The sequence below is a fragment of the Galendromus occidentalis genome, unplaced genomic scaffold, assembly GCF_000255335.2.
Source record: "Galendromus occidentalis unplaced genomic scaffold, Mocc_1.1 scf7180000077182, whole genome shotgun sequence".
NCBI lineage: Eukaryota > Metazoa > Arthropoda > Arachnida > Mesostigmata > Phytoseiidae > Galendromus > Galendromus occidentalis.
This window is the reverse complement of record NW_003805170.1, coordinates 207845-226426: the sequence shown is the minus strand read 5'-3', so window position 1 is coordinate 226426 and position 18582 is coordinate 207845. Positions and strand designations below refer to the sequence as shown.

The 18582-nt window shown below is 51.0% G+C and overlaps 2 protein-coding genes across 2 annotated transcripts; both read right to left on the bottom strand.

The window, feature by feature from the left end:
* Window positions 1-1417: 1417 nt before the first annotated feature.
* LOC100904267 (acid-sensing ion channel 1A) lies at window positions 1418-6271 on the bottom strand. Its single transcript, XM_029110952.1, has 11 exons — window positions 6039-6271; window positions 5696-5900; window positions 5471-5583; window positions 5157-5315; window positions 4805-5078; window positions 4491-4622; window positions 4072-4277; window positions 3668-3926; window positions 3199-3476; window positions 2824-3030; window positions 1418-1556 (listed from the first exon to the last, which is right to left on the bottom strand). Exons 1-11 carry the CDS (start codon window positions 6269-6271, stop codon window positions 1418-1420), a joined length of 2205 nt encoding a protein of 734 aa, XP_028966785.1.
* A 1020-nt stretch (window positions 6272-7291) lies between these two features.
* On the bottom strand, window positions 7292-8729 carry LOC100904126 (uncharacterized). The gene is made up of 3 exons (XM_003741469.1): window positions 8619-8729; window positions 7681-7863; window positions 7292-7506 (listed from the first exon to the last, which is right to left on the bottom strand). The coding sequence occupies exons 1-3, from the start codon at window positions 8665-8667 to the stop codon at window positions 7292-7294; spliced, it is 447 nt and encodes a 148-aa protein (XP_003741517.1). The 5' UTR covers window positions 8668-8729.
* Between the last annotated feature and the right edge of the window lie 9853 nt (window positions 8730-18582).

The following is an 18582-nucleotide window of genomic DNA, read 5'->3' as shown; positions in this document are numbered from 1 at the left end:
TTCATATTCCGACTCGTCTCCATGATAGTGAGCTTGTTGGGTGCGGAGTGTACCAGATGGAGAGCAACTCACGTAAATCGAAACTCTCAAACAAGAATCCGTGGAACATCCCTCAATTCTGAGTGGCAGGGGATGTAGGTACAAAGATTTAGGCAGCGACGACCCAAACTCTTCCTTTCTCCCAAGAACTTCGAGCCTCTGACAAGTTTGTCAGAACTCTGGTGGCTCCCGGGTCTGCCTGCCAGGTTTCCAGTTGCCAGCGGAACGGAGCAGTGACGATAAGGGCTGCGAGGTGTTGTAAAAGTATCCTCGTCGCCGACAAGATGGAAGTTGGAATAGAGCAAAAGGAGAACACACGAGGGGCATGCGTAACGGAAAAAACTGAGTAAAAGAAAATACGACGCGAACGCCGGCTACTCAGGAGAAGGCGGAGGAACGAGCGAACGAGCACGAGAAGGAGAGACTCCTGTATTCGAAGAGGGATTTCATATCCGTGTATCAGGAGCTCCGTGGCGGAAGCAAGAGCGATCGTCAAATGTCTCGAATTCCGAATGTTTCGCGGACGTTTTTTTCCGCGTTGAAAGTTCTGCTGGTGGAGCTTCGGAGATGTACTCAGCAGGATTTGAACGATTCTCTTTCCACTCTTTAGCGAACGACGAACTCGGGGAAAGTGTCCTTACGCACGCGAAGACGATTTTTTCTCGTTCTCATCGCGCTCTCCATGAACATCGAGTCAGGCACTCACACACAACAAACGATTGACCTTCGCCAACAGAAGGGACGGCCGATATGGTCTCTTGAAGAGGAACAGACCGGCTTCACGAGAAGCTAAACGGGGAGAAACGGAACGAACCGCCCGCAGCGGCATCGCCGCGGTTCCTCCAGCTAGGCGAGGCGGAGGCAGAGCCGTCCCTGTAAAAAAGCATTCTCGCATCGGACGATCGGATGTATTGCCGCTATTGAGCGGGATAATTCCTCCTCAAGGGAGTCGTTATACTCTCCTGACTCTCCGGCTGGTCTCACCAAAACATTTCGGAGAGGAGCGTTGGACCGAGCGATACACACAAAACACGAGAGCACAAGAGCTCAGGAGACCGGGAAGAAGTGGACCATCGTCGCGAACCTCCAGGACTGGGGTCAGATACTGCGAGAACTCCGATAGCCACAAAACCGGAACGGACGAGCTGGCGGCAGCCTTCGAGATTCGCTCCTCGATGTTGTGGTTCTGAGACAGATCCTGCTGCGGAGATCAGATGACAGGGAGAGGGATTTCCGACGACGGACTCCCTAAAAGAATTCCTCCATGCGTCGATTGACCCTGGATCGGTTTGGGTTCCAAAACCGGCATCGTCCAGAGTCCAGACCCTAAACTCGAGGACTGGGGGAATCATGCGTCGACCATCAATGGTCCTCGGCCTCACTGTTGACCCCTCGCGGCTTCGACTTTCGAGAATTCGAAGCGGTTCAGATCTCTGTATTCGATTTTCACTCGAATAATTCTCCTCCGGCGGTTAGTCCTGAGCATGTCGTCTTCAGACTCGAATCCGACGGCGAGACTATGGGAGAATTAGAGAGCTGAGAAATGAGACGCGCGCACATGTTCTCCATTTGTGTCTCTCAAAACTCCTTCGGCGGCCGACAAATCCCCGGGGATCCGGCCAGAAGATTTGAATTTCTCATCCTCAGGAGAGAATAATGCGAAGAGAGGAGAACGAGGAGAGGAATAACGAGACCGACTGCTTGCTTCCCGGAACCGGGATGGAGGGTCTGTTCTTCATGCTCCTCGCTAATTCCTCCCTGTTTCCGCGTACATACTGCAAGCAAGCCGCCTCATCCGTTGCGGTTCCTCTTGTCCGCAGTCTCTGGAGAGCACTTTGTATTCAATGCCTTCGCTCGAAGCCACCTAGGCGCTACGTCATTTTGTCGGACATTGTTTTCCCACTGAGAAAGTTCCTGTCCCGACCCGCCTCACTCATCCTAGTACAGACGTATTTATGTACCCACTCGAGTACTGATTCAGCTAGCTCCGAGCTGTAGTGATCGAGGACGACGGCGCAACACAGGCTTGGGAGGCAATCCGAGCTCATTCCGGAGGGAACGAGGAGCTTTCACGTTCGAGGCTTCAATCATCTACGAGCTCTCGTTCATGGCCTGCCTAGGATTGCGGCAATGGGACCGATCAGAAGGCGGTCATATGTTCTCAAAAAAAGTCCGGACTTGTCAACCCTTTGACGCTCGGCTGAAGACATCAATTCATCCGGAAAAGCTCGTGAATAAATCCATGGGAACGAGAGGCGCTTCTCGACTAGGATGGCGACATGAGTAATTTACACGGAGGATTAGAGAGCTCTTCAGGGGGAACGCGGGTACATGAGCCAAGATGGATTTCCAAAGACCCGGTTCCACTCCGGGATGTCTTCCAAAATTGGAAAAAATTCGAAGCGTATCCGTCCACCGTGCTGACGTGGAGGCATGTATAAGTAAGACGCACGACTCACTCTCTCCATGTTGACTTTATTCGGAGAGAACATTTGCAAGCCTGCATCGACTGTAACACCGTAATCATTTCAGAAATTCGCAGGAATTCGGAGATTTTTATGCTTCTTTCACTATGTGGAAGTTGCCCCGAATTTCCGGCCTGGAAAAAATCCTGCGATGAGCGGATGTACCACCGTAGCGACTCGATCTACGGATTGCCTGCCTGGATATGCAGGAGAGCCATCGATCCCAGCTCTGAGGATTGCGATTCTTTTACGGAATATTTCAGTAAAGTGTGAAATGCCCTTCGAGAGCCGAGACAAGACATATGCGGCTGCTACTAACGAGAACTCTTCGCCCTCGTGGACGGCTTGTATGTCCCGCTGGGCGAGATTTTGCAGTCTCTGTCGAGCTTGGACAATTTGCTGGTAATTGTCGCGTCTCATCCACTCTCTCGGGTCCATAATTTGATTCGGGGTTTGCGGAATAACCGACTCATTTCTGTCTCTCCGGAAGTAGTGCGGACGGCGACGGCTCAGCTTTGAGAGAACTCTGCGCGAAAAAAAACGGAACCATGAACTCGTGTCGCGTGGTGGAGGGCCCGAAAGGAACGAACATGATACGCGCATCCAGGAACGCATGCGACGACTGCAGCAATCACAGCCGTTTCCGTCGTGTCCCAGGAAGTTTGAAAGTTCCCAAGCTCCATGGGTTCCATACCCTTCATCCGAATCGATCGGCGGAGGAGGCGGCCGCGGCGTTTCCCTGAATCTAGAGGACGGGTCACCGAGAGGGGCGACCGTCCGCCTCGTCGTTCCACGTCTGAGAATTTTCGGGGCGAATCGTTTTGTGATCTTCTTCGCTAAAGGAATCATTTGACGCTTGCATCCGTAGGACGAGCAGCGCATGAAGTGCTCGGTGAACTCCATCAAAGAGATGACAGAGACCCCGATGTAGAGTCCGAGGCACCCACCGAGATCCGCAATCAGTTGACTCATCTGTGCAGATGGCAAAAATATTTACGTCTCCTGGATTCATCTGTCGCAATGTTCAGGGCTAGCCTCCTAGAAGTTCTCAACCACAGACGACCTTTGATTCGAGTCGGGCTGCTGTGAAACTTTTCCGCTTGCGAAGAATGTCTACCCGCGAGCATGCCTACATGCCTGATATGTATGTAGAATGCTCTCACCAAATAGGAACTCTCGTCCTTGACCCTCATATAGTTCATCTCTTGCATATAGACGTGTACCCTCAGATAGTTACGTCGGAATTCGTCCACACCGGGCATAATCGCCAGCTGCTCATCGGTGGATTCCGGCACCAGCGTCCAGTTGATACCGCTTTGTTCGAGTCGTTTGTTGACTTCCGGGAACCGGGTGACGGCAAGATACTCTTGACGGAGATTAGGCCACTCCGACTGCGATGTCGTGATGTCATACCGGATCTCGCTTAAGAGGAACCATTTCAGCTTGCATGACCTCGATGCTTCTTTGATACAGCGTCTTTGACATTCTCATCGAATTTCGTATTATTAGATGAAATATTAGGGAAAACTACATATATTATTATTGGTACATGCAGTCGGAAACACACTTGCATTCTGCGCGACACAGCAAGCTGCAGATTTTACCGCCCTGGGAACCAGTGAATCCGCGGTAGAAAGCCCGTCTGCATCGGGATTGGTCAGCGTTACAGGGGTCGCATGACGAGAATTTTTCGTGTGGTCTTTCCACCGCGAGCTCGTCCAGACAATTACACGCTCGATAGAGATAAGCTTCGGTACACACGGTCTGGCAGTACTGCAAACAGGATAATCAAACAAGATAACCAAACAAACCGACAAGGTTCCGTCACCGGACGGGGATTAGTGCAACAATATGATTGTTGCTAAACTGGTGGAGGGCAAGCCATTGGGAGAGTTATGTGAGCCATTCGTTCCGTCAAGTTCCCAATGAATACCATTTTCTCGTGAGTTCTCTTTCTTTCAAAGTCCCAGAGGGACACATACGAACCTCGAGGGTGTACAGCATTTTAGAGCCAATCAGATGGTCGAGTTTCAGCTTTTTGAGATGCTCCGTGAGAGGACTGTCCGAGAAATTCATCGTGCAGCCCCTGAACGGATCGGGCAGCCTCACAATTTGTCTCTGGAAAAAGACGAATGACGGAAAACAACCCGAGCGAAAGCGTATTCACTTTCCCGGAGAGTCTCCCTCCGTCCGATCGCCCCTGAGCCCATCTTGTGATAGCTCTTGCATAGAACGAAAGGATTGAGCCTCGGGGATTCCCGCATTAATAGACTTCGTATTCATTGCAGAGTATCGAGTACCATTTTAGCCGCAATGTAGGTCTTGGTGCCTGGCTGTAGGATTATCCCGCCCGTATCGAGGCTAGGTCGACTTCCCACGGCGTGGACGAGAATCCGCGCGCCGAATTCGCCGGACACAATATCGAGATATTCAGGTCGCTCAATGTTTATCGTAAACTGCAGCCCCAAACCCGCTCCGCTTTTCTGAATAAGACGATCGGCGTCTTTCAGCGTCAGTGAATGACAAAGCCCATAGCGAGGCGAGCTGTACGCCTGGCTCGAGACGATAGACGAGCTGGAAGCGGGTAAGAATCTCTGAGCCTCCATTGGCCGGTCCGCCGCGAGTCTTGGGATTATGATGCACGCGTATAACCTTGTGTTGAAGCAATCCTTCGAGTTGTATGTGCACTGGACGATCATGTCGGCGGCCTGGTGTCCGAACTCCCTGATTTGTCTTTTCGTGGTCACCAAGTTGATCCACATGTCGCTGAGGTCCATCGTGCGACTTCGATTCACGATTTCGTCCGTGGTCCTAATCGACAATTGACAGCGTCATAAATGAGTGCCCATGGGAGGATGCGAGTTAATTCGAGGTCTCACAAACAAAGGAAACTCCCAAGTCGATTCACGGCTCCCACGGACTTGGGGACCGACCAAGGAATAATCGGCCCCTCGTGCTCCGAGTACCTGAAACACTGGAGATCGTCGGATCCCTTGACACTTGACGCCGCAGTGGTCGCGAGGAAGTCCGGGAGCTCAGTCGTTTGTTTAGCGACGTCGTCCTGTTCTTTGGCCATGCGCTGTCGATTCAAATCAATCCGCTCATCGTAGGCACGAATATCCCCGACGGATTCCCTCTTTGGAATTCTTCTATCGGGAGTTAAGCTCCTCGGGAACAAGGCAGTGTCTTACCATAAGGTAGGCTTCGAATTTCGTCTTCTTGACGTTATTCAAGTTACAGATTGTCACCGTCGGGAAGTCCAATTCGGTCGCATGAATCTCTTCGGTCGAAGTCGAAACCGGGTAATCGAAATAATTCGACAAGAGGAAACTGATGTGGTAAAGGAAGCCGCACATTGCGGCTATGACGAACAGCGTCCAAAAAATTTGACGCAGTCTGAAAATTCGAGAGCACTCGATAGATGAATCGAATCCGAGGTTTTCGAAGAGGTTTTCGTGTTACGATGATCCAATACAATTGACATCGAGTGCTCAACGTCAGTGGAACTTCAGGGAAATTCTTTAATCGGCAAACCTGTGTTTCTTGGTTAGAGCGATCCGAGCGAAACCATGGGCCGTCACTGACAGAGCGAAAATCTCGTTCAGTTCACCGAAGGAGATCCTAGTCCTCGAAAAACTTTCGTAGTATTTGCCTGAGTTCGCGCTCCCTTCACGGAATTCTTTCTTGTCGCTTCCGTTGTCGCTCCGTCGATCGGGAGTTTTCCGGGACACACGGGTGTAGATCTGCGTCAATGGCCCGTTCTGCATGATGTGGGGGGCTTCACTGACATCGGGCGGCGACTTCGCTTCGCATGATAAATGCTCCCACCGTGGGTCCGAGACGATCAAAATACTGTCCACAAACGAATCGAATCCCTAGACATTCAATTATGGGCTTCATATAAGCGATTGAGGACGCTCTTCGCGTGCTCGATTTATTTAGGTCCGGTGCCAGGCTCTGTTTGCAGACTACGTAGTACGTTAACGAGCGCCCCCTCAACGGTCTCAAGGACAATGTCGCTTCTGTATGCACTTTCTGCTGCCAGACAATTCATCGCCCTCTCGGAGCCTTCACGGATCCTCATCCTTTCTCAGACACCCTCTCAAAATCCTTAGGCATCCGGACGTTCCTTCGGGTCAAGCGGTAGGAAGATAGCGCCTCGTGGATGAGGAGCCGCAAATCTTACACGTGTAGCACCTGGGAAAAGCTTGTAGTCCGCAGCTTCTCCGTAAGGAAAGCGCTCACATTGGCGGGGGCAGAGACACACCACATGCCAATCGATATACTCGATGCATGAAAGATCTCGCCCGCTCCCGGAGGGTCATTCGGTGGCGTATTTATCGATCACTACCAATTGATGAGTGATCAGTGAACACTGCGATGCTCTCGGACGGAGTCTTCTAAGAAGAAAGAGGAGACCATCTGTCATAAATAGCTCATTTACTAGGGAATGCATCAAATAGGTAGGATTGCCCGAACTCGAAAGCGAATATTTGAACCTAGGAATTCTACATTGGTCATTTTTGAAAACCTTTCCGGACATATTCTCGATATAGGTACAAAATATTCCTCCCGGAACAATGAAAGCTTCCGGGGGGATCATTATTGAAGATTGATACCCGCACCCAAGGCGGGAACCCCTCGTCACGGTAGACGAGGATGTACTTGGCAGTCATTCGCTTTTGGCGCTAGACATCACTCACAGACTAATTTACTCTACTCTGTTTCCTGAACGCTGTACATATATTACACTTTTCAGGCTGCTGCCGCCCATCTCCAGCCTCGGATCATTTCAACAGCTGAAGCAGCACCAACAAGGGGCTAAGATAGAGCAGCAAGGTGCTGACTTTCAGTCCGGTGGCAGAATTGCAGCCGTTTTCAGCGCAGTAGCACTCCTCCCAGTACACCCCTTGTAAATCGTAGCCCCAATCGCAGCCCCAGTTGATACCGCGCTCAGAAATTTGAGCGCACCGACGTTCGACACTGCGCCAACGACCATCCCCTGGAAAGGAATCCGGCGGAGATTTCATTGGAGGATCATCCTTTATCATCGGTGATCGGACCTCTTCGGGCTTTCAGAGAGCCCCCAGCTCTTCTCCGACTCGAGACTGTGTCTCCGCTTGAATAGTATTCCTCCGACGAATCATATCTGAGTGAGACAATCATATATACTCACAAATAAAGCCTCGAGGGCTCTGTTGGAGCCGCTTATAGCAGAAAGTACCCAGAGCGACAGCCTGCTCTCCCAGACAATCAACGGGCGTGTTCTTGGAAACGTCGAAATACTCGTAGGCACCGCAGAGATCTTTTCCTTTCGGATCCTCGCTCGTGGAGCATTGATAGCATTTGATCGCAACTCCTGCAAGAGAATCAAAATCGTGAGTACGAGTGACAGATTACAATCTTCTGGACCGTATCTCCTGTCTGATTTGTTCATTCCGACATGTCTACTTGGAGTGGGAACTGCACGCTGAATTCAAGAAGAGAGCTTTCTCAGTGTCGTCTCGCCACGTTCGGGGGAATATTATATGGCAGGGGTGGCCAAGTGGGGTCCGCAGCAAGATTTTCGGGGGTTCGCGACGGGGTTCCTGAGTCAGATTCGGAGTCAGATTCCCCAATGGAAAATATGATGATTGATCATGAACTGTCTGGGATTGACTCAACGCTGCAAGTTTCGCAGCGAAACTATCAAGTCTGCAGACATTGCTGGCAAACACCTCGAATTGAACGTCGAACCCCGCATTCGAAGCTTGCCGAAAAGTGCATTATGAGAAATAGGGGGTCCGCCGACTCCAGCTCACCCGGTCAGAGGGTCCCCCGGCTCACCTAAGTTGGCCATCCCTGTTCTATGGAGCTTGGTATCAAATCGTATTTTGACTGAGCTTCGATTTGATATCGCTCATTTCGAGGAGGCGATTCATGGAGCGAGCGTTTATGCCGAGCGATTTCTCGACTGATCCCCGTCGTTGGGAACAGGTGTGGCTTTCGACTTGCGTTAAGAGGAAACTAGTTTTGATCTTTTGAGTTCATGTCTCGTGAATGAGTGTTTTCCGGAACGGCCCATGCTGCTCGCGGCTCATGTCGGACCATCATACACCTGTTCCGCGAACTTACCGATTGACAGGAACGAACTAAAAATAGCGAAACAAGTCAATCGCCTCATCCTGAACTCTGAAAACGTCGTTGCCCCTGTGTATCGTGCACTGTCAGTTCCGACGACAGACGACAGCGGGGACCCGAAGTAGTTTGTTGTTGTGGCTCGGGATCGACAGAAAACACAGTGCGTCGCTAGGCAACGACCGAAATAGACGTCGCCGCTTGATTTTCTGACGCATACCTTTCGTCCAGAGGGCGCTGCGGTCACTTCAGACGGGGGTACCAAACCTGAATTGCAGCAGTAGCGGAACGAAGAGCTTCTGATCCAAGAACTCCTGCAAGGGAGCCTGGATGAATTGATTAGGCTGACCACTTCAGCTCTGTTGTCTCGACTCATGCTGGCGGGAAAGCGGAGACAGGCCGAGCATGTCTCTCAGCGATCCGAATTCCCACGAAACCTTTCTAGGAACATCAATCCTGGTACCGAACACCAACAGCTGACGCGAAACCGTTAAGGAAATTCCCGAGGGTCGATTTCATTTATAAACCTCCAGAATCTAATGAGCATCACCTTCGAAGCCGCAAGCTCATCTCAATCTCTTGAACTCAGTAGTCGACGTCACCGTCCCCATGAAGCCTCTTTCGCACTATTCTCTTTCGAGCTCCGATGGTATCAGGATCCCGTCCGCGAGGTGATTGTCCTGGATTATCCTCATCCCGATTTATCGGGGTGTATTCCCGAATGGCCAAGGGGTTGATGGCGCTCAGGAACCTCAAGAGCATCGAAACGTCGAACTTCGCGAGAGCCTCGGCTCCTTGCGCTTTGCCTCGACATCCCAGTGATTTTGCTGCAATGAGACAGACGCAAGCGGGGGACGCAGCATCGATGAGAATACATATGTTGTTCGCGAAGTGTTTTTACGATGCGATACAGCAAGACAAGTCGGATTGCCGGGAAGTTTTGGGAATCCGATTCTAGAGGTCGACTCAAAAATTTCCTCATTAGGGTTCCGATCGTCAATGTAGGCTCCGCTGAAAGTCATCTCCCCTCGTGTACCTCTTACATTAGCGGAACGAGCATCCGACTTTGTTGAACCGAATGCTCGCTGGAACTTCGGACAGATGAACCCGAAGGAGGTGGCAGATGCGCGCTAATATGTACAACTCCCCGGAAAATCCTCCGGACATCTCTCTGAGTGTACGATATTACACACAACTCTGTGCGAGGTCGCGCCGAAAACCCAAGCAAGGCAGAGAGGGAAGAGAATCAGGATCACCGAGAAGATGAAATATCCTTAAGGAACCTTCGTCCCCTCGATTTCGATCTGTAAAAGTCCGCGCTCCAGTCTCAATGCGTGCCAAGAGCTTTCTTCGCGTCGGGACTTGGTGGGCGAAGCAAGTGAGGTAGGTACCTGCTTCATCCTTGACGAAAAAACATGTCATGTCTCATTGGTAGGTGAACCCCCTTCTATGTATGTATATCCTATCAGAAGTTCCTAGCTTTCCGCGATCCAAGCGGGGACAGGGAAGGCGTACCGAGCCATTATTCTGTTTACTCATCATCATTCGACCGGCAATGAATGAAATCGTGGGTGACTGATCTATGAGTCTCTCCGATTCGAGAATTTCGCACAGTAAGCGCGCCTTCCTTCAAGAAAGGGATCTCTCCGTCGCTTTTTCGAAGATATTGAGAGATTCTGAAGGTTGTCGCACGGAGCGTGCTCCGAGTCCCGTCTTGCTCCGCCTGATGTCTTGTCTTGTCACCGGGCTAATGAACTCGGGAGAGCCACCATCCCTTCGAATCTCGCTCCAGGACGTTGCGAGAGACACCTCGTCAGAGGTTCACTGACGGACACCAATGGCGAGGGGGGGAGATCTTATCTACGGAGAATTCGCGCCCGTTGTAGATCAAGGGTCATCTTGGACCGAACATAAACTCAAGGCTTCAAGCTCATGATAGCCTTCGGGGGGCCGAATCGTACGTGGGGAGGTTCCCTGCCGGGCGGGAGCGCTCTCATCGGGCTTCGTTGAGTGCACGTGCGGCGACGAAAACCTTGTCTTGAACGCGGGGACCGACCGACTGACGACATGGACGTATTCCATGAAGAGTGTTTTTCCTGGAAGATAGGGTGCTTTGCCTGAGAAAGTTGGGAAGAACTCTCCCCCTTGAACCTTAACTGAAGGTTCTTCAGGACCTCGGAACTCTCAAACTATCTTCGAGCGGGCTGTCGGAGGTGGGCGCTCGGGATGAGCTCTTCTGTGAGATTCCCGCCTGTGGAGGGCTATATTTGCATTGGAGCATGTTGACGGAGTCCGGGAAGCTCTGGAGCAGGGTTCCGACCTCTTCAGAATTGATTCGACTCCTGCATACTGAGATTGTTCCTTCTTGTACTCAAGTACTGAATCGGTGATTCTGCTCCGGAATCCGTCGACCCGAAATCAAAGCCGAGGGCCCTCGCACCCTAGTGATCCGATTCCGGGCTTGAATGGCTCGATCAGGTCTCATGTCTCCGATCTAGTCTAGAATCTCATCGGGTGAATATATCGGGCATCCTATATCATTTGATCCGCTACCAGCGCGGATTCTGATGGCAGAATTATCTCCAATCCATATTCAGTTCACGACCGGCGCTTATGGCGAGTTTACCGAGGGCAGCTGCTGCCGCGAATCCAGAATACTCCCAGGAAGCTTCTATCAGCATTCTTGATGAGCGACAGAACTTCATCGAGCCTTCTTCCCTGCTGCTCTAGCTCTGGAAGCCTGCGATATTTTCCAATCTCTTTCAGCACTCCCTGAGCTGCGATACCATCATCCAGCGCCACGACCAGACATCAGCATTCATTGAACTCCGGTTATTCTCCTACGGGCACGTGACGAGCCTCGAAAACTGGGACTTTCAGCTGTTCATAGTTCTGAGGCCGCGAAGAAGATCGAGGTCGGGATTTTTGGATCGTCGCTGGTGACGTTGCTCTCCAGCGTCGAGGAATGGGATCGTCGGCGTTCACTCTCAAATCGTGGTCGACCGGTGGACGTTGCGATTGCACGACTCGGATCCTGATAAAAGAAGCAGGGAACCGTAGGTAGGGGATGCCCCGTGGAAGATCCTCAATTGGTGACCCCAACAATCCGTCAGAATTCAATGACAGGGATGCGCACGTCCCCTAGTCTTCTTCTCTATCGCCGCTCCAGGACTCGCTTGGAGATATGGATCTCAATAGCTCAACCGTTTCGGACAATAACCCGACAAGTGAGCTGTGCACTCACCACCCGACGATCCGCCATGAAGAAGGACTTCCGACGAGCAATGAAGGTCTGACAATTGGGGCGTTGGGTGTCGATACCAAGCATGAGATTGAGCTAGGTTCTGAGACCCATCAGCTGGATCATGATGTCAGGCACACCGACGCGAGCATCGCCGACCCGATTTGAGTAAATCAACTCTGCCGGGAATCTCCGAGTGAAAGTCCTGCCCTGCAGATGCCAACGTGCTTGCCCCACTACACGCATCGCGAAAATTAATGTAATATTTGCAGTGTATTCCGAGGATTGTGTTTGCGGAAGCAGATCGCTCTCTGGTGAGGGCCGATTCCGGCTCATAGCCGAGAAGGAGCGTTCACCTTCGCAAAGAGCGACATTTGCTATCGCGGATTATTCCACTGACGATATCCAATTTAAATTTTACGAGTAAAGTAAGCTTCGGAAGCCTCAGCTATCACGACTGGCTTGGAACCTTTTCATCCGATCACTTGCGCGGTTCCGATTGAAGGCGTGATGGAGAAGGAATCGAACACTGACATCTCGAGCGGCGCTTCCGATTAGCGAACGAAAGTGTTCATCCAAAAATCCCGAGTACCTCATCAAGAGTACTCTCGAGTCATGCCGCCCAGACCTAGTCAGTGCGATGGGAAGAGGCTCGGGAACGCGGTCCGGGCCCTTCGGGGTGAGGAACCCATGGACGTTCTCCTGGATCGATAGATGTACTTTGTTGCAGAACTACTTCTCGTCCGATTTCATCCTGGTTGGGGTTGCTGAGACAGTTTTGGTTGCCGTTGTCTCCGGCCGTGGTCGTTGTCGACGGCGCCGCGGCAGCAGTGTAATCTTATCAAAGGTAAAGTGCTGAGTTATGTGACAGAATTCTTGTCGGCTCAGGTGATGCAGAACGCCGTTGGTTCGGCAGAATAACCATTCGATTCCACAGTTCGCTGCGTCACTCCTCTGCTCTTCTCTTCCTTGCTCCTCCTGCAACGCGTCGCGAATTTCGATTGTGAGTCGCGCGACAAGACCAAAGCAGCGCGATCTATCATGCCCGAACGCGCAGACTGAACAAGTATATCACAACAATTTTGCCATGATAAGCAGCCAGTGAACATATAGATTCCACCGCTCGTTTCCTTTCCGCCGCTTGTTTCAGGCCGAAACTTCGGCTGACGATATTTTTCTTCAGATGGCACGGCGAAAATAATAGATTTTCGACAATTTTTCCCTCTTTCGAGCCACGAGATGACCACCTAGGATTCGTCGAGCAGCAAAGACATCTTCTTTTGGCACCGATCTTCATGGAAGGCTTGTCCGACGTTGGAGCCGAAGCGAGGCGCGAGGGATGATCTCCCGATGCTCCCGTTGAAAGGCGAGCAGCGGAACTTCTCAGAAAATCAACAGAACGATCACTGTTCATCAGAAAACTCGGCTGACATGCCTTGGAGCTGAGAAAAAATAATAATCTCGCGGGTTATCGACGCTCAATCTGCTCCATAAATCGGACAGATTCAGTGGACACCGTGCGGGAGCGCCAGTCCGGAGCCTGATGGCCTGAACTGCGCGAGTTTAAAATTAGTCGTCGCTGTCGACCACTAGTTGTAGTTTAGCTTCGGCGGAGGGACACACCGGTTGTGACGGAGTGTATTTTGCGGATGACGCTTCTACATAAATAAGCGATGCCCCTTGTTTGTAAAAAATTGTACTCGGCTTTATTTAGTAGTACGGCAAGAAGAGAGCTGCAAAAACCTCGTTTTGAGTCGGTGTCCCTAATTCGGCCCCCTCGGAGAGATCTGGCCCTCCAGAGTCGAACGAGCCGACCAACAACCAACCAAGCGACCTAGCAGCCCGCTCTCGTCCCGCCGTCAGCAGACCGCCCGCCCGCCTGCCTACCCGCCCGTTCGATCCCCTGAACTCGCCCCCGCTGACTAAAAAATGCTTCTATGGTCCGTGCGCGAAGAAAAAGCCCTGTGTAAAAAATCCCACGCATGCGCGCCGTCTGAGGAAAGGGACTGAGGAGGTCGGATCCAATGGGCGATAGGATGAGGGTCGTACCGGGTAACGGGAACCAAAAGCACATGTGAGCTGCCGCGCGCACTTCAACGTCGCAGCTGGAACTTCGTTTTTTAAAGGTGCCAAAAAGCAACTACAAGTGTTAGTAACCAGAAAATAGAAAAATAAACTTCATCATCGTGAATTGTCACTCGGATTACCACGACGTCTTCGTCTCGTCTAACAGGTGAGTAGATCTTCGGTGGAACCGCAGCTGTGCTTGAGATGGACTCGAATTTCGGAAAACAAGTCTTTGACCGAAGCGGACGAAGCCGCAGCCGGAGTTCGTCTTCAACGGTGTTGACTCGAAGCTCCCAATCTCGAGATCTGAGGACTGCGCGATCTTCATTCGACCTCAGTGAAGCCCTCAAGACGTCATATCCTCAGATCTGGGGTACACGACCAAGATCAAGTCCTCGATATCTCGCATACAGCTGATGATGGATTGAAAATCCGCATTCCGGATGCTATCGCACTGATCTTGGACCAGGTCAAGGAGCTGTACCCGTGAGCTCCAAAGCACTGGGAGCCGGAAGTTTAGCGAGGATGATTTCGCGTAATGGGCTCCCATGTGAAAAACTCCAAGAGCGGAATCGGAACGGCTTTCTCGGAAACTCCTCAATAAAAGATTTCCGAGGCCCTCGAATGAACCTCGACGGCCTAGGAGGAATATCTACTCTCCGCAACACGCCCACGGCATTGGCGATACTAATTGCGAATGTTCCGCGATAGGGCTTTCAAATGCCGAGTCTTCCGGAAGACCGACTCCATAAAGTTCGGGAAGCTTGCGTGAAGTGCGTTCCATGTTCCATAAGCATCGATAAGTCAGTCAAGCAAGAATCCACAAGTATCTCGTTTCAAGCTGAGCCGAACTTCAGCTCGTTATCCGTATAAGAAGAAATTCATGGATGATCCAGTTTTCGATCCTAATTGGCATAGTCCTCCTGTATCGGAGTGTGCGCCTTCCTGGGAGGGTCAAGCCTCACAGAGGAAAGCGGAATTGCTGTCATTCATGAACCTTTTCACTCAGAGGTCCGGTGTTCCTAAGGGAAGTACCTCCAATGAGCTGTATGAGTAGCTCTTGAGATTTCCCGATCCGACCGGAAGGAACTTGGACTTCGAATCATCAGCGAATATGAGTCGGGAAAAAGTTCGACAGCAAAAAAATTGGCCTACTGCTGTTAATAGTGTTCGACGATTTGGGTGCTCGCGAGCAAATTTAGCCATGTGAGATTTCTTTGATGCTTCGCTTACTTTCGAATCAAAGAGCAAAAAGATCATGCTGACTCGTTTCGCTACACGAATCCCTGTTTTACAATAAGGGAACCGTTGCTGTGGCTCCCGTGTAGCACACCTCTCACACGGCACAGCAAAGCCAAATGAAAAAGGGTTACTCATGCGATATGAAATTTTGCGCCTTCAACGATAGCAACAACAGTGGCTCAAGAGAACTTGTGCGGCGACAACAATGTTCACAACAATCTATAAGCTACTGAAAATCACACGAGTCTTACCAACCACTGTCTCCGCCGAAACCGAGTGTCGTCGTTTGCGAACAGGGAGCGCCAAACACTGTAATACTGTAGACATGTGTCTCGGAAATGAGACCTCTTTATTGAGAATGATAGAAAGAGAGATCTCCGCAATCATTGAAGAACACCTCCCATCATCTAGAATTCTGTCTAGATTCTTCCTTGCGTGATTCGCCTCTCATGCAGTCCTATGCAGAAGACCGCGGGGCTGAATGCTGAAGTTGATATTCGATACGAAGAAAGGAGAGAAGCCATAAGACATCGATACAGGGCCTTGTGAGCCGCGAATTCGGCGGTGAACTCTTTATCGCTAGCTCAGAATCAGCTCCGAGATAACTACCGCATTCTTCGGATTGCTCCTGATGAGAATCAGACTCGGCGACACTGTCTGTCGTGGCGGTGGGTTTTCGCTCACCGCTCCGTCGAGTGGCGAGCCGAAAGTTATCGAGTTTGGAGGGATTGGTTCCTGCTTGGGCAAGGCTAATTGGGGCATGTATTTCTTTCTAAAGTGCGCCTCCTCATTGAAGTGCTTCAATTGCAGAAAAATTTACGTTTCGGTCCCACACAGCCCACACTGTCCGGTTGAGACGCCTTATCTCCACGTCAATGTCACTCTTGCGAACCGAGACGATACGGATTCTGGGCAGATGCATGATCGAAGTCCATGTTTCCTATCAAAATTGGGATTGCCGTGAGTTTTTTGGGTTGAAACCGTCACCGCGGAGCTCGCTACCGGAGGAGAAAGCCTGACATTTGTGGTGCACAGTACTCGAAACTTCACTTTAATAATGAAGTTTTGACGATGAGTTCTCAGACCGAGGGCCAGTGGAGGAGTGAGAAAACTCTTCTGATTCCATCAGCCCACAGACTTCTCGGAGCTTCGAATGATTATATGATCAACAAGGAGGTGAATGAAGGTTGTCCACTCGAGAGAGTCTCTGGCGGAGGAATCACCCGACGGCATAACCTGCGTCTCCTCTGAAGTTCTTGGCGATGAGCGGTGGCAGTGCCTTAGATCAGACCATGGGACAATGCGCTTTTCGCGGGGGGACAATCTTGCCAGCGAATTTCATTCGGACAACGCTCAGAGTGCGGAATTAATTTTATTTTAGCGAGAAACATTTGACGCCTTCGATCGCGGTTGGAGCGAAACGAAGCGTCGAAGTCGGTGTCTCGAGCCGAAAAGTTCGATCATAGTGCTTTCGTAAGAGGAGGAATCAACTTAAGAGAAATTCGGGCGTCGCACTCCTGACGAGTTCATCGAAAGACAAGTGTTCGGAAGTGTCTGTCAAGCCGCCGAATGTTTCTTCGATGGGCCCAACTCATCCCCCTAGTCAGGATGGATGGGTCGAATTGATGGTCAGAAAATCGATCAGAACATCGCGACCCCACCGCGCCGCTCGTCAGGATGACTGAACAATTCATCGCCTGGAAGCGGAACCTTGCGAGTTCTTGATGTCTCTCAGCTCCGCGAGTTTACTCGAAGATTTCAAGACGACTCCGGTAGTCTCTGGAAAACGGAAGCCATAATATCAGGACGATCCTCAAAACAGAACCTAAGAAGCGGTGCTCGTTCGCGGAATGCCACTCACGAATGAGTGATTGTCTCCAGCCCGACTGTGTAAACGAGTGAGATTGAAGATTTTCACCCTGTAAATATAGCCATACTTTGTAATCAGGGGTCGACCGAATACGTCGCGTCGGCTATAGTGTGAAGAAGCTCCGTTCCAACGCCTCGTCCGGCGTGTAATTATCTAACTCTTTGCCGCTTTTTGTCCAAAAGCTCCAAGAATGTAGGTGGGGCCGCAAATGACCGGCGGGGGACCAGGGCACATATTGGGGAGACGAAAAATGGGGTCACATTCCTTTGTTTTTGACGTACTATACTCAGATTCGGCTCGCTCGACGAATTTCTACACAATGAGTGGATCCTATCGCTGTGTTCCGGCTCTACCCCAGCGAAGATATTCGCTCCGCAACATCTTCCTGCACCTGATTCGAGACCGCTCCTGCCACATCCCTCTTCCCTCTCCATTCGGGGCAGCGCGCAACGTGATAAACCCGAGAGCTCATCGATCTGCAAGACGAACAAGGAATCCTGACGGCCCGGCGTTGCCGGTAGCCATCGGCTTGTACCGCAACTTGAAACTGGAACTTTGAGTCGGAGCTCTGTTCTTCTTCTCGCTTCCAAAGTAAAATTTTCAAGTTTTCCCCCTCGTCGCCGAACGATGAACTACATAATAGTGGAAATATGGGAGTGGTAAACGGCAGCTTTTTTGCGGCTTGATTTCATTCTAAGTTCGTCTGAGAGTGAGCGAGTGAATGTTCGAAAAAGTACGCGGCGACCGCAGGCAGTAGCTCTTTGCTGCAACGCTGTCATGATCGTTTCCGTCGCTATTGCTTTAGTAGCGGTGGTCAGTCGCTCGGTCGGTCAGCGGTTTCTCGCTCAAAATGGGCGAAATTCTCACTTCATTGTGCATTGACCTTCCTTCAAGCATCTTCGCCCCCTTTAATTCACCGCTCGCTCGTTCGCCACATGAGAAAATCTACCATTCATTCTACCGGCAAGCGAATACACACACTCGCACGATGAGTGCGCGTCGATTTGAAGCGCTGCAATGTCCGAACTATCGGAGAGTCAACACCACAAAAATAATGCACAATAGCTGAAGGAGTAGACGAAGAATATATGGATGCGGATAGAAACGTCCACCACAACAGTCAGTTGAGTTAGTGAGCATTCCGGAGCATGAGACGCAACAATCAAAACTATTTCCTCTGTGCGTCGATTCTTCGTATCCATCATCGACTCGGGCCGAGAGAAGTCGGCAGCTTTGTTTATGTAACAATGCTGCTTGAGTCTTGATCCCGAGAGGCAAGGGATCGTTCCCGGGATACCTCAAGAAAATCGATGCATATATGGAAAATTCGGCTCATCGGGGGAAACTTCGTCTCTCTATCTCTCTGGAGGTTTTTGGGGAGAATCGTTCGGGAGGGCTCGTCTGTAATTTGAGCTGAGTCCGTACCGGGACTCCTGGCGACTTGAACATCTGTGGTCGGACCGAAAGACCTCGAGAAGACCGTGACCATCCCCGGGATCCTCCGATGCTTATCACACCACCGAGGGCGGGAACGCTGGAAT

What these genes read in the sequence shown, in the direction of transcription:
- LOC100904267 (XM_029110952.1), bottom strand. Translation starts at nt 6,271, where the DNA reads ATGCAGAACGGGCCATTGACGCAGATCTACACCCGTGTGTCCCGGAAA. An exon ending in CCTACATTGCGGCTAAAATG is followed by an intron (nt 4,623 to 4,804) that starts GTACTCGATACT and finishes GTCTTTTTCCAG; the next exon opens with AGACAAATTGTGAGGCTGCC. An exon ending in CACGAGGGCGAAGAGTTCTC is followed by an intron (nt 1,557 to 2,823) that starts GTTAGTAGCAGC and finishes ATTCTCCCATAG; the next exon opens with TCTCGCCGTCGGATTCGAGT.
- LOC100904126 (XM_003741469.1), bottom strand. Translation starts at nt 8,667, where the DNA reads ATGAGGCGATTGACTTGTTTCGCTATTTTTAGTTCGTTCCTGTCAATC. An exon ending in TAGTTCGTTCCTGTCAATCG is followed by an intron (nt 7,864 to 8,618) that starts GTAAGTTCGCGG and finishes ATTCTCTTGCAG; the next exon opens with GAGTTGCGATCAAATGCTAT. An exon ending in GAGCCCTCGAGGCTTTATTT is followed by an intron (nt 7,507 to 7,680) that starts GTGAGTATATAT and finishes ATTCCTTTCCAG; the next exon opens with GGGATGGTCGTTGGCGCAGT.